Below are 13,657 nucleotides of genomic sequence, written 5' to 3'. Positions count from 1 at the left end.
TTACAATTAAAAGAAAAGAAAAAAAATGTTTAATTACGCAAATGGAATCTACCCATTCCTATAATATTGAATTGGGATGTCCTAGGACATTTTGTATAATGAAAAATAATCTGAGATGTTGATCGGATAAATTGTGTAAATTATTCTTCTGAAAATAGTAGAACAATGTTTCAACAGATAGAGAGCAAATAATAAAATGATAATAGTGACTGAAAATAATTTACGAGAAATTTTTTCTTCATATTTTTAATAATCCTATAACTTTTAATATCTACGAAATTGATCATAAATATCTTAAAAATTCCACAATACATTAAAATATCTTGATAGGTCTTCGCATTCATTATTTACTATATTATATCGCTGTCAACTTTATTTTACTTATTATTATTTAATCTTCAAGAAGTTCAATTATTTTCTTTTATTTAAATTGACTCTTCTCTCATAATCATACTTCAATTTACTTTTAGATAAACATCACATCTTATGATTTTCATGATATTGAAGCTTTCGCTTTAAAGACTAATTGTAAGAGTGCCGAGTTTATTGACCGTCGTTTTCCTGGGAACTCGAATGGATCTATTGAAGAACCGATGCCGCGAATAAAGTTAAGTAAATGCATTGCGCGATGATAACGGGGGCAACAATCAATTGCATGATCGTGTACAAGTCGAATTGGATTATAGGTCAGTTGGATGCGACAGACCTTGGCTTCTCCGTAAAGACAAAGAGAGAAAGAGCGGGTCGATGTCGAAACGGCTCCAGACATCCTGGCACCGACAAGGAGAATCTCCTTCTCGCCCATTTTCGAATACATTCCGGAATGCAAAAGACGAATGATGCTTTGCGTCACGACCGCGTATCCGGTGTCAAACGTAAATGAGATATGATAAAAGCATGTTCGCGTATTTTATTCAACAAGCGCACTATTCTCTTTTCGCTCTAATTCAAAATCTTATTAATTATCGAGTAAAATTATAACGATTCTTCTCACGATATTATGATATCGTAATTTGAAACTTTCAAAAAATTTATTAAAAACACGGAGATTATTATTTAATCTTATTTCAGAAATATATTATTTGTATCTTCAAGGTAGAAAGAGTAAAAAAGTTTATAAAAATTTGTTTTTGCATCCTTGCTTTCTTTCTCTTTATCTCATATCTCCCATTTCCTTTTTTTTTTTTACTATATTTAATAAAATGTTGGATATATAAAATTATGGATTTTTTAAAAATATTTAAGGGATTGATTTTTTTTGAGAAATATATGTTATAATTTATATTATTTAAAAATAGAAAATTCTTCTTTTTAATTAATTTGAAAGTAAAATTTATTCTTCTGGAATATATAAAAATTTATAATTTAATTAAACAATGCGTGGATTTTAAATGTTATTATAAAATTAAAAATCTTATATATATTTTATATATAAAAGTTTAACACAAGAATAAACATAAAATATTTATTCTGCGCATGTAAATAGTAAATTATCGAATAAATTAAATTTACTCCAGAAAATCGCACTTAATCTTCTTCCTATTCTTTGAAAAAGTAAGAGTTACGATGCAACCTTTCACCCTGTTCGCATGGTGAACATGTCTTTAATTCAGTGTTTCCCAAGCTTTCTTTCTTGACTACTGAAGTAATCCAATTGCACAGTACGGAAGAGAAACCCATTAATCTGTTGGTTAGTAACTCGTTCTATTCGAGAAAACAAGAATGTTTTTTCACGGATTAAAAATAAAATGTGAAAATTTGTTCTGGCTATATTTCACTTTAAAATAATTCTTTTTAAATAGAATTGTAAAAACTCGAGGAAAAAAATGCTGTTTCTCTTTCAAAACTAATTCGCAATTATTCTGTTCTTTTCGCTTTTATTCTTTACATAATTCACCATAAGCTTCTATCCTTTGACGCTAAATAATTCCGTAATCATCAATTTCTTTCTCCTTTTTATCATTTTATTCGCCAAATAATTTATTGATACAATTCCCATTCATCTTCCTCTTTTTTGCACGATTGAAAATACGTCCGATGCTCTTCGAGAACCATTTATAACTCACGGAAAAGCCGAGGAGAAGATATTCCAGTTCCAGTAAAAGTTTAAAAAAATTACGTCATCGCTCACCTGTTCAAGGGAATCTTGTTGAACAACCATGATTACAGATTCGTTTCAATAGCGTCTTATTCGCTTAAATAGTGTACGATTGAACACGAGGGGAGGCTGTGGATGCCGGACCATTGTGTCGAGACCGCGGTTACTTATATACAGCGTCAGCTCATTCTATTTAACGATCCTACATTAAGCTTTAAAAGTCCCTTAACGAATCCAATCGTCGACCCGAGTATTCTCGGAACAACAATCGCGGCTGGTCCGGAGCAGTTTTTCCCGCCAGAAAGACGTTAAAAGGGCAACGCGCTCAAAAATCTTTAATTAACTCGCCTCGAGAATACCTTCTTGCACAAAATTACGGATTCGCGAGATAAGTCGCTTGGTTCAGTCTTCGCGTAATTACACAGAGTTAATAACGGGAAAATTAGCGCTTAGGAGGAAAGGCGTGTTATCGAGCTTTTTCCCTCCCCTAAATTAATATCGAGAAAAGAGCGCTAAAACCACTTTGACTTATTGTTTCGCCTTTTATGATGATTGAACATTGATCCAATATTGATGCGTCATGTAGATCTTATGTAATATATTTTTACGTGTAAAACACAAATTTTATATATTAATTTTATAAAATAAAGTTTTCAATTTTATGTAATATATAAGATTTAGAAATGTAAATTTTATATTTTTTAGATAAAGACGAAAAAAAAGAAATCCCAGCTATTTACTGATATATTTTTAAATGTTGTTAAATACAACTTTAAAAAATATTTAAAAACGTTTACTAGATCATTTTTTACAATCATAAATCATTAGGATTTAAATGATGTTGAGCATCGAAAAATTTGTTCCTAATAAAATTAAAATTGTTTTAATTTTTTTTACAAAACTTTGCACAGTTTCTACTTTTCAATTTCTGCGAACTTTAAGCACATAAATATACATGTATAATATTACATTTCGCGATTACGTTTGTGGGAAAATGCAATTTAAAAAAAAATTGTATACAAATAAAATAAATTCTCTCTAAAAAAAACTGCCTGTAAAATTTATAAATATTTTTCAGCGTGAAAAACGACGCGCGTTGTTAAATCGCGCGATCGTGCATCGTGGCCAAAGGGCGGGCTAAAAACGCATGCACTTGGCCACGTCGCGGATCGTCGATCGGCGATCATTCCCGATTAATTAAATGTCAGGTCATTCGGAGAAAACGCTGAGGGAAATGACACGGACGAGCGGCTCTTCCGCTCGCTCGAAAGGCACTAAAAACGCGAGAATCACTCGTACTATATATTTCGAGAATCGATAGCTCGATATCAAGAGCACCCGGTATAAGCATTAATCTTTCTACAACGTGCATTGGTACAGCCGTGCGGTATTACCTCAATATTTTTTTCTCTTCTCCGCGGTTGACACCGATATATATATATATATATTTTTATTTATATGTCATCGGAAGATCTCGCGTACGTGTGTGCGCGCTCTGCAAAAAGAAGGAAAAGATATATACAAGAAACTGAGAGATGATCTAGGACACCCTATGGAAGCATGAGCAGATATATATCGGACTAGCAGAAGATACAAATCCTTACCGATGTAATAGGATTGCCTCCTGTAAATCTCGCGCGACGAGAGAGAATCGCGAGAGGTAATAAAGGAAGAATACACATCGCCGGATACACATACGCGCGACGATACACATCGACAAAAAGAATCGCTACAGAGAATTGTTCCAACTATCGACTAGCTCGCAAAGGAGAGAATAAGGAGATTGGGAAATTCGTGCGAGACGATCGAGGGGCTACTAGAATCCGACGAAAGCAGGTGACGTGTGCCTCCTCCTCCTTCAAGACTTCAAAATATTTTATTACTGCGTCGTGACTATACATGCATCGTTTACATACGTACGTGTATGCGTGCTGCGATTACACAAGTACTAACGCAGAGTTGCACATAGGTCATTACCAAGTGTTAATCGGCGTCGTGCGGGAATGCCGGCCGCGAAACCTCCACCGCATCCTACGCACGATCACGCAAATATACAGTATATATATATACGCAAAACACGTGTATATATATATATATACATATATATATATATATTTACATAGACACATACATACATATTGCAGCACTGCAGATTCCTCGCGATGAGAGATCGATATTGACGCTTCGAATCCTATTGATCGATAACGACGCTCTCGCAATACACTTGATATCGCGACGTTAACCGAGGATATATGGACGAGCCTGCGTAGACGGAATCCGGATTGAGGGGTTGTTTGCGTGAACGCGCAACACCACACGATTAAGCGGTCGATGCGGCAGTAGCCACGATATTACGTGTCGTCTCGACATGCCTGTACGACACTGAATATGTGCGTGTCCGCGGCAGGAAGAGTTCTATCTTTAACATAACATAGTTTGTTTTCGACTGATGTGATCTTAAGGATTGTTTATGTTTATAAGTTTCCAGGTTTTTTTTTTTTTTGATGACGTTGTTGGATCGGTTATAGCAGAGAAGAAAACGTGAGAGGAATTCAATTTAAGATCAGAAATGTATTATGTAAATTTTTTTTGTAGCAAAACATAAGTGGATAAAAGAGTTTCTCTTGTGGAAAATAATAAAAGAAAATGTGGTTCTTTCGAGAATATCAAATAGCAATGATATTCATATTCTTATTAAATTATCGTAAAGCATTTAAATCGCGATTTAAAAAATTAAAGAGAATCAATATATATATATATATATCTTCAATAATTAAGAATTTTTTTGCGGTTATATTTCTGAATAAAAAATAGTCTTCAATATCTCTGAATCTTTTTATCCCGAGAATAATTATAAGCACAATAATATTTTCCAATTAAAAATCAAACTAAAATCAAGAGAAAAACATTTTAAAATTACTATTTTTGTAAGGACATTGTAAGAATAATTATAAGCACAATAATATTTTCCAATTAAAAATCAAACTAAAATCAAGAGAAAAACATTTTAAAATTACTATTTTTTTGTAACAAAATTGTAAGGACAATTGAGTTATTTCTAATGATTAGATTGAGCTTAATGAGCCGCAGCATTAATTCAATTACAGGAACATATACGGAGAGCCATAATTAATCCCACTGTCGCAATTACTGTCACGAGATTGCTCCTGATTATTCATCGACTGACAGAGATCTCCGGCTGCGAGATAGACGTCAATTGATAGCGCGACCCTCGAAGTTGGACTTGACGACAAGCACCCACTTCTCGCTCGATGTTTGTGTACAGAACGGTCGAGATTCACGGACATGTATCGATCAAGGGTAGTAGGAACAGGTAGAGGACTTTCTCACGGGCAAATAGTTTCGCGCGTCCGGCATTCCATTCGTTTGAAACGCTTAGAAAATTCAAGAATATTATTCAACATTGATATGTCGGCCTACGTTAGATATCGCGCGCTTTGCGTTTCGCTCGCTCGTGTCCTTCGAACGTCAGCCAAGAAATGAAGCCAAGCTCGGAAGGAGCTAAGCATACACACCCCGGCTCGATCGATCGTGTATTTCATTCTCGATTCTCTTCGAATATATTTGCATACGGCGTTTCGATATACAGTCTATTAAACACACGCCATCATTTCTTCCCGCGATTTAGGATTTAATTGAACGACTTTTAAAACACAGCAACTATATCACTGTCATTAAATATATATACTCATCACACAACTCGATAGTCAATGTATGTTTAAAAAATTCCTTACTTCCGATATATAAGAGTGCTTAATTAAACAATCGTTCCCTTAATCCGTATTTCGACTCCTGTTGCTTTCTCAGCAAAAATCAAGGAAATATTTCTACATCTCTTCGATGTTTTTATATATACACATACACATACACACACATACATATCCTCCTCTCGTTTATACGTTTAATCAACTCGCAGTGCGCTCAATTTATACACCGTTCTCGTCCTTGATTAGACACTATTCAGAGAGAAGAAACGCGCAAATGCCGTCCTCGTCCGCGAAATAGAAGCAATAGGGTATCGATACATCACCGTGGCGGTGGTTTCAGCTTGCCCTCTACATTCGTTAGAGAAACGTGGAGAAAAGGGGAAGGAGGAGAGATTGTTCGATCGATCGATCGATCGATCACCTTTCCTTCTCCCATCCCAGTTAAAGGGTACGTTAAACGCGAGGGAGATCCAAGGTAGACCGACGGCGGCTTCTATTAGGATTCTCTCTATTCACCTTCCTCGGGCGCTTCATTCCTTAAGTGACCTCAACAAATTGAATTACGGTGTACAACGTCGCTCTTACTCTACGGTATCCATCATCGTGCGGAAAGCGCGCTAACGGCGATCGCCAACTCGTCTCGTATATAATCGTCGCTCCAGTTTCGAGATTTGCCCCTCTATCGGAGAATTAATGTGAAATCATATAACTCCTTTCTGGCGCATTAAAATTTTATGCTGATACCAAATTATCCCACGTAGGACAATCCGGGAAATCTGGGTCGCGTTTAAAAGGAGAAATAATTTCGCACACGCTTCTGTGTCGAGATTAAATTCGAGATAATTAATGTCAAGTACAAAGTGTTCTTCACGAGTTTGTCGAAGAAATTGTTAAAATTGAGAGACCCAGAATTTTCTCTGCAATTTAAATATCGATATTTATCTCATCTCTCTTAATTGTCAAAGTATAACGAGAAATCTTTTTACGTACTACTTTTTACGATCTCGAAATTATTATAGCGATAACGTCCGCTGATTAGATCTCGACAAAAGTTACGTGATGATAACATAAATTATATGATTGCACATTAATTATATATTACATTTCTGCGGATTGATATAAGCTGAAGCTCTCCAAGAATGCACTGGAAATAATTACGACGATCCATTATCGAAACATTCGTCACGCACGGATTTGCATATGCAGTTATAGGATATTTAACATGATATGCATATCACATAAGGTAGCTGCGCCATATATATATATGCGTATTCCTCGCCGCTCGCGTTCCTCACTGAAACGCCAAATCCTTCCCGTATCGAAAACCATATCAAATTGTCGTCGCATTACATTGTTGTGACATACGTGACGTCACATATGTCGTAACCAGGTTGCAGAACGCGATTAGAGCGACGTGCAATTCTAGTCTCGAAAACCACCCAATGATAAATTAGTCGTGATTAATTTCTTGTAATTTTCTCTGCAAAATACATTCAACATCCAATTCGATAAATTTTCGATTTTCATATAAGTATAGTCAATCATTCAAATTTATTTTAAATTCATGATAACTTTCTTTCCAATCAAAATAATTAAATACACGTAGAAATAATTAATAATTAAATTTTTTGCGCTTAAAGATCGATTTTAATGAACCAGTCCTTCGAGTTCTTAACGTTACTTTGAAAAGTTTGAAAAGATAAAGTTTACAGTAAATCTTTTCACTGGAGAAGTTTGATTTCATGTTCATTTTATTTATTTTTTTTTTTTTTAGTTTTTTAGAATTTGTGTTAAGCATTGTAATATATTATTTAAGGAATTTGATCAGAATTTATATAAATATATAATATATAATAAACCGCTTACAATCCATCTAAAATTAAAGTCGTTTGCAAGGTTCATGTAAGAGATATAATGAATAATAATTATCGTCAGTGAATTATATGTAAAAATATTAATAATCCATTATTTATAATGGAATATTCAATGATGAATTATAATTACTGCGTATATATATATATATATATATATATATATATATATATATATATATATCTCCACCTGTATATATCTTATACAGTTTTTACGACTTTGTCAAAAATCATAAAAAATTTAAAGTAACGTCATCATTTTCAATATGTTATAAATTTCACACATCGATGAAAAAAATATAATTTTAAGATTACCCTATTCCCTTCTTCTTTTTATATCTTTTCGAGTTTCTTTACAAATTACAAGTTTTTCGAAAGCTCTCCGTCTACTATAAAAACGTTGTAGAGATAATCTACTAAGACTTCGAAACTAAAATCGCACGTCATAGAGAGAAAATCGCGGTTGCAGAGAAGAAGGCAAAGTTAGGAGAGAAATATCAGCGCATATCTCGATGTAAAAATAATTACGCCTCGCGGACCAGAGAATGGCACCACCAGCCGTTGCCAGTCGCCGGTTCTCCTCTTCATTTCCTGCCCCTTCCTTTCCGGGTATAGATCCGAGGATCGCCTAAACTGGATCCGGCGCAGGTGCGAGCAGCTGCATGCTACTGCTCGATTTCGCGATCTGCAATGTCAACGTCAGAGATCGCGCGCTATGATCTTTCAGCCCAAACACCATAACAATAACACGACAAAGACAAGAAAAAAATCACTACACTATCGACGAATAAGTCTAACAACATCTTATTAATCTTAAATTATAATATTGCTTCTTTATAAATAAAATATTAAAATAATTTTCAAGATACAGAGAGTTGGAAATCGAGGACTAGAATAGTCTAGAATCAAAACATTACACGACGAATAAGATAATACTATCACACGTTGATACTAGAAATAAATCCAGATATCTCGACAAATCGAGAAATGTAGCATCGAATAACCGAAAATATAAGGAGCAGAAGGGCGCGACAGTTTAATTTAGTCTGACCTGAAAAACGAGGACGCGTCGCAATCAACCGGATTAAATAATTTGCGCACGAGGATTTCTAACGGCGTGGAGAGACAAAAGGAAGGTCAGACGCGCATATTTTCGACTCGAAACATTTAACCGCTCTTAATTTATTAAAGTCAAGTAATTCCTTAAAGGTACGCTAAAAAAAATTGCCTTGACTTATAAAATCGACGCGTAATTTAATTAAGAAGTGTCTGCGGTATCTGTCCGAGAGCTTTTAAGATAATAAAAAAGAAAATCAAAGATTTCTCTGAAATATAATATTATCTGAGAAGAAATACGAGGGAAAAAATAATATTAATTAAAATAAGATAAGAAGCTTGAACATATCAGATCTCGTTCGTTAAGGAAATTTTTTCACGAGACGATTCAAAGCAAATCTGTAAATGCGAAAATATAAAAGACCAAGAAAGTACCATTAACGATACAAGGAAGGAATTTAATCGAAGGATTGCGGTTTGAGATAAACGAAACTTCGTCACGGCAAAGAGAATTCGTACCTGGAGTTCCGGTTGCTTGTGCGATTTCCTGGCGTAAACCTTCAAGACCCTGCAGTTACACGCGACGGAGAGCGCCACTGCCGATCCCTGTATAGTAGAATTGTCGTGTATAATAGGACAACGACCTAGGTAAGACTATATAATCGAATTACATGCCAAAGAAACACGAGCCAACTAACTTATGTTAAAAGGAAAATATTAGGAAAGCTTGAGACGTTCAAAGCGTTCAAAGAAAGTAAAAGTGTATCTAATATACTCTAAATTCCCGACTTTACAAAAATACACACACATATAATAAAATATAACATATAATATTTCTATTAATTATATAACATTTATATAAACGAGAGATTTGTGCTTTGATTAATCACAAATGTCCTAAATTCTGAGCGCCATTAATAAACGAGAAGAAAGTCAAGGATGAAGGAGAAGATATATATAAGAATATATATCATATTAAGTATATAAAATATTAAACATGCAATTTTAATAATATGATAATTTAAGAAGTAAAATTTGACAGTTTTTTATGTGTTTTGAAAAGTTGTAAATATAATTAACTAAATTCTCTCCATTATTATTATTGTCAATTATTATTATTAAAATCAAAATTATAAAAACAAGTAAGAGATAAATAAAAAGAAACGAGAGGACAATATACAACACGTGAGGACATACGATTCGATGCTGATGTAAAATAAGAAAAAAAGTCCGCGCGCGTCTTATGCCACTTCGAGATTCGTCGATCGCGAAAAGCTTTCGCTGTTGAAGGAACACTCGATTCGACTTGGCAAACTTGCAAGGAAATATGGAAGTAAATATATATAAAGAGATATATATATACAGAAAGAAATATATATATATATATATATATATATACATAAAGAGAAAAGGAGAGAAAGAGAGACACACGCTTCGAAATGCCGTTTACGCTTGACGCAAGATCGAGCGCGTCTCGGGAGCACAAAGTTCCTCAAGAAACTTGCCGTAAAAGGGAAAGAGATTCCGCACGTTCCCGCATTTGCTCTCTCGCCCCTTTATGCGCGATGCCGACCGAGAATTTCTCTACGTTGGAAATGAAGTCGGTGCAATATCGGGGGCTAAATCCGCGAACCGTATGATAATCGAAATATTTGAAAACTTATGGGAAAAATTTAATTATATTTCGAACTTAGTTCGAGATAAATTACGCTCAGACAATGATAGAGGAATGTGGTCCGAATAATGATCCAAATAATGGTCCGTACAATAACTCCAATAAAATAATCAAAAATAAATATGTAATATTTCATATATATATATATATATATATATATATATATATATATATATATATATATATATATATATATAATAAATAAATAAATAAATATATATATATATAATAAATATTATATATATATATATATATATATATACATAATATAAATATATATAATATTTAAAAAAAATATAAATAATCGTAAATTTTTTTAGTTTCTAATAGATCGAACGCGACAAGATGCGATATTATCTCGCGCTCGTATGCTCTATGAAAATTATGAAAAGATCGTGGTCGTAAGGTATGGCATTAGGGAAGGAAAAGGACGGGAGGAAATGGCGCACTTGGGTATATCTTCCAAAGGTTCCTGTTACAGCGAGTATCATCTCTCCTACGTATTTGAGGCGAAATAATCCCTTGCACGCGCGGACTTTTTACAACCCCTGCGGCATCTTTGTCCCTGAAGAGTACCTGAAGAGAATGACCCGTGCAGAAAACCGCCCACAGGAAGGGAATCTTCCAGACCCTGGACGCCACCCCGCAGGCCGCGACTAGACCGACGATCACACTGACCTTGAGGAAGAGCATCAGCTGCAACGCCCGCCTCCTCTTCATCTTCTCGCGCTGCTTTATCTCGAGTTGCATACTGCATGTGTACCTGCGCGTATGCGTTTTACGCGACGTGTGACGTAATTCGTGACCGAGAAAGCGAGATACGTAAGAGACTTTCGCACCATAACTCGGAAGAGCAAAGTTTAAAATTACGATGAAAATTTAAGAGTCCGCTCCAAATGTGAAAAGTTGTTCAAAATTATATATATGAACTTCTTAGAAGCTTACGTTTAAGAGATTTGCCATTAATATCGAAAATATTTTATCAGCACTTTCGCAAAACTGCGCGTGATTAGAACATATTCAGCATTAAATGAGTTGATAATTTGTTATTTTTAATTTGATGTTAGAAAATTTTCTATTATATCTACGCAATCTTTTCGGGATCATTAAACTTAATATCGAGCTTTAATTGTAAGATAACTATACCTCGATACAATTGCAGCCTTAATGAGGTAATAACTGGATGCTAGTAGTAGTAGGACGACCGGCAAGCCATACGCATAAATCGTCGCCGTGGCTCCTAGAAACCTGAAATTAATAAAGCACATAATGGATTAAATATTGTTCACAATTAAAAATTGTTAAACAAAAAGATGTATAATATAAAATAAATAATAAAATATAAAAATAATGTAAAATTTTTTTGTTATCTGACCAAAAAAAAAAAGTCGATTCGAAATGTCATCTCTGAAAATTTTATTTTTACTTTTTGCGAATAAAACTTGTGTTAAAATTGATTTTCATTAGATCTGTTTATTAAAATGTGTATGTGTTGTAGAAATTTTTATAATGAATATATCAAGCATTCACGATATAAAATGATTTGAAATTATCACGTGCCGAAAAAATATCGCTCATCGTAATGAAAATTCAATGTTGCAACTCTCATGAAACAGGAAAAAGAAATGCGCCAGAAATATTTATTAGCTGCCGTTTATGTATATATATATATGTGTGTGCGCGTGTGTGTGTGTGTGTGTGTGTATGATCTCGCCTTTCTAGGTCTCTCTCTCTCTCTCTCTCCCTCTTTCTCCATAAATCGCAAATACGCGCGGAGGAATAGCTAAAATCCCGTTGCTCTTTTCGTCGAGAGCAGTTTGGATCGAAGGGCGTGTGTTTACAAAACGCGGGATTTTATCGAGGAACACTCGGGCGATATGAAATACCCATTTTCGGTGCTCGCCTACTTTGCACATGTCGGCAGAGCGATTTTAATACACGCTCGCACAAGAAATATTCCCTGCCGTTTATTTCCCTCGATTGCATCTCGCATATATTCTCAACCACAGACGAAGGAAGCTCGACAAAAGAAAATCCCGCATCTCTCGAGAACTTTTTAGAATCGTAAACATAGCGGAGAACAACATGATCGCAAAAATATATGTTTAATTGATAATAATAAAATAATGTACGGAATTATATATTATATAATGATAAAGAAAATAGATAGAACAGAATGATTCTAAGGTTGACATTTGAGAACAAGTTTTCTAACAATTTCAGCTTTTAAATAAATTCAAAATTATAATAATAATATAATGTAAAATCGTATAAATTCACTTAATAAAATAAATATTTCAATTTTCTATTCATTTCATTTCTTTTCTATTCTTTAAGATTTTATCTTTTCTTGCGCATGTGATACATAAAATTAAGGAATTATTACATAAATATTATTAATGATCTCTCTCGTTGTTATTACTAAGCTCGCCTGCTTCTAAAACCGTAAATAGTTTAAAACCTAGATTAAATTCTTAATATCTACCTCAACGATCTTTTAATATGACATCAAAAGAGAGGAAAAATACGTGAATAATTCTTGGAAATTGAATGTCTACGCAAATATGTTTTCGTAGAGGAAAATTGCTCCCAGGATAATTCAAATATGCATAGTGTAATAAATATTCTGTAGTATTTGATATACATTATCAACGGTTAATATGAAAAAATTGTAGTTTAATTTTTAAGAAATTTAATCTAAGCTTTAATCTCTCTTTTTTTTCTACTTTTTAAAATAAAATTTAAGACAAACTTTTAATATTAAATTATTGTTTTAAAAAATAATCTTTTTCACAAATTTTTCTCATTTTAATATCCTTATATTTATAAAATAAAATTATAATTTTTATAGTCTGCATAATTGTGGAAACAAATAAAGTTCTAAATATTTTTAATAAAGAAATGAAAATGTTAAATTTATAATAAAAAGAAAATTGTAATTAAAAATATATTTGATATACTATTTGATAAAATTTATATTATATATTAATATTGTAGAGCAAATAATAAATTTAAATCTTATCTCAGGATGACAAAGAAAAATATAACGAGGTATCGCACAGTGATGCACGATATACATGCTTTTATCAAATACCTATCTTTTGAAAAATGGTAAGAATCTCGTTCCGGTACGGTATTCCGGTTCACCGTCCTCGACGAATCTGATTTAACGAAAATTGGTAGCTCGGTGGTATATCGTGGGATAGAGATGGGTAAACGAAAGAGAGAG

General features: G+C 33.6%; 1 protein-coding gene across 3 annotated transcripts in view; it reads right to left on the bottom strand.

Annotated features, from left to right (window-relative positions):
* Positions 1-7,878: 7,878 nt before the first annotated feature.
* LOC126853117 (latrophilin-like protein LAT-2) overlaps positions 7,879-13,657 on the bottom strand; it is a 65,236-nt gene continuing 59,457 nt past the window's right edge. For 2 of the 3 annotated variants that reach the window (XM_050598590.1, XM_050598588.1), the window contains 4 exons: positions 11,575-11,676; positions 11,005-11,191; positions 9,273-9,359; positions 7,879-8,382 (listed from right to left, as the gene is read on the bottom strand). In XM_050598590.1, the coding sequence (XP_050454547.1) occupies positions 8,326-8,382; positions 9,273-9,359; positions 11,005-11,191; positions 11,575-11,676 (433 nt within the window). In that variant the 3' untranslated portion in view covers positions 7,879-8,325. The remainder of the gene's footprint in view (positions 8,383-9,272; positions 9,360-11,004; positions 11,192-11,574; positions 11,677-13,657) is intronic. The other variant, XM_050598591.1, reaches the window with a different exon arrangement.

Source organism: Cataglyphis hispanica, chromosome 11, assembly GCF_021464435.1.
Source record: "Cataglyphis hispanica isolate Lineage 1 chromosome 11, ULB_Chis1_1.0, whole genome shotgun sequence".
NCBI lineage: Eukaryota > Metazoa > Arthropoda > Insecta > Hymenoptera > Formicidae > Cataglyphis > Cataglyphis hispanica.
The sequence above is the reverse complement of the archived record's forward strand: the minus strand, read 5'-3'. Positions and strand labels throughout refer to the sequence as shown.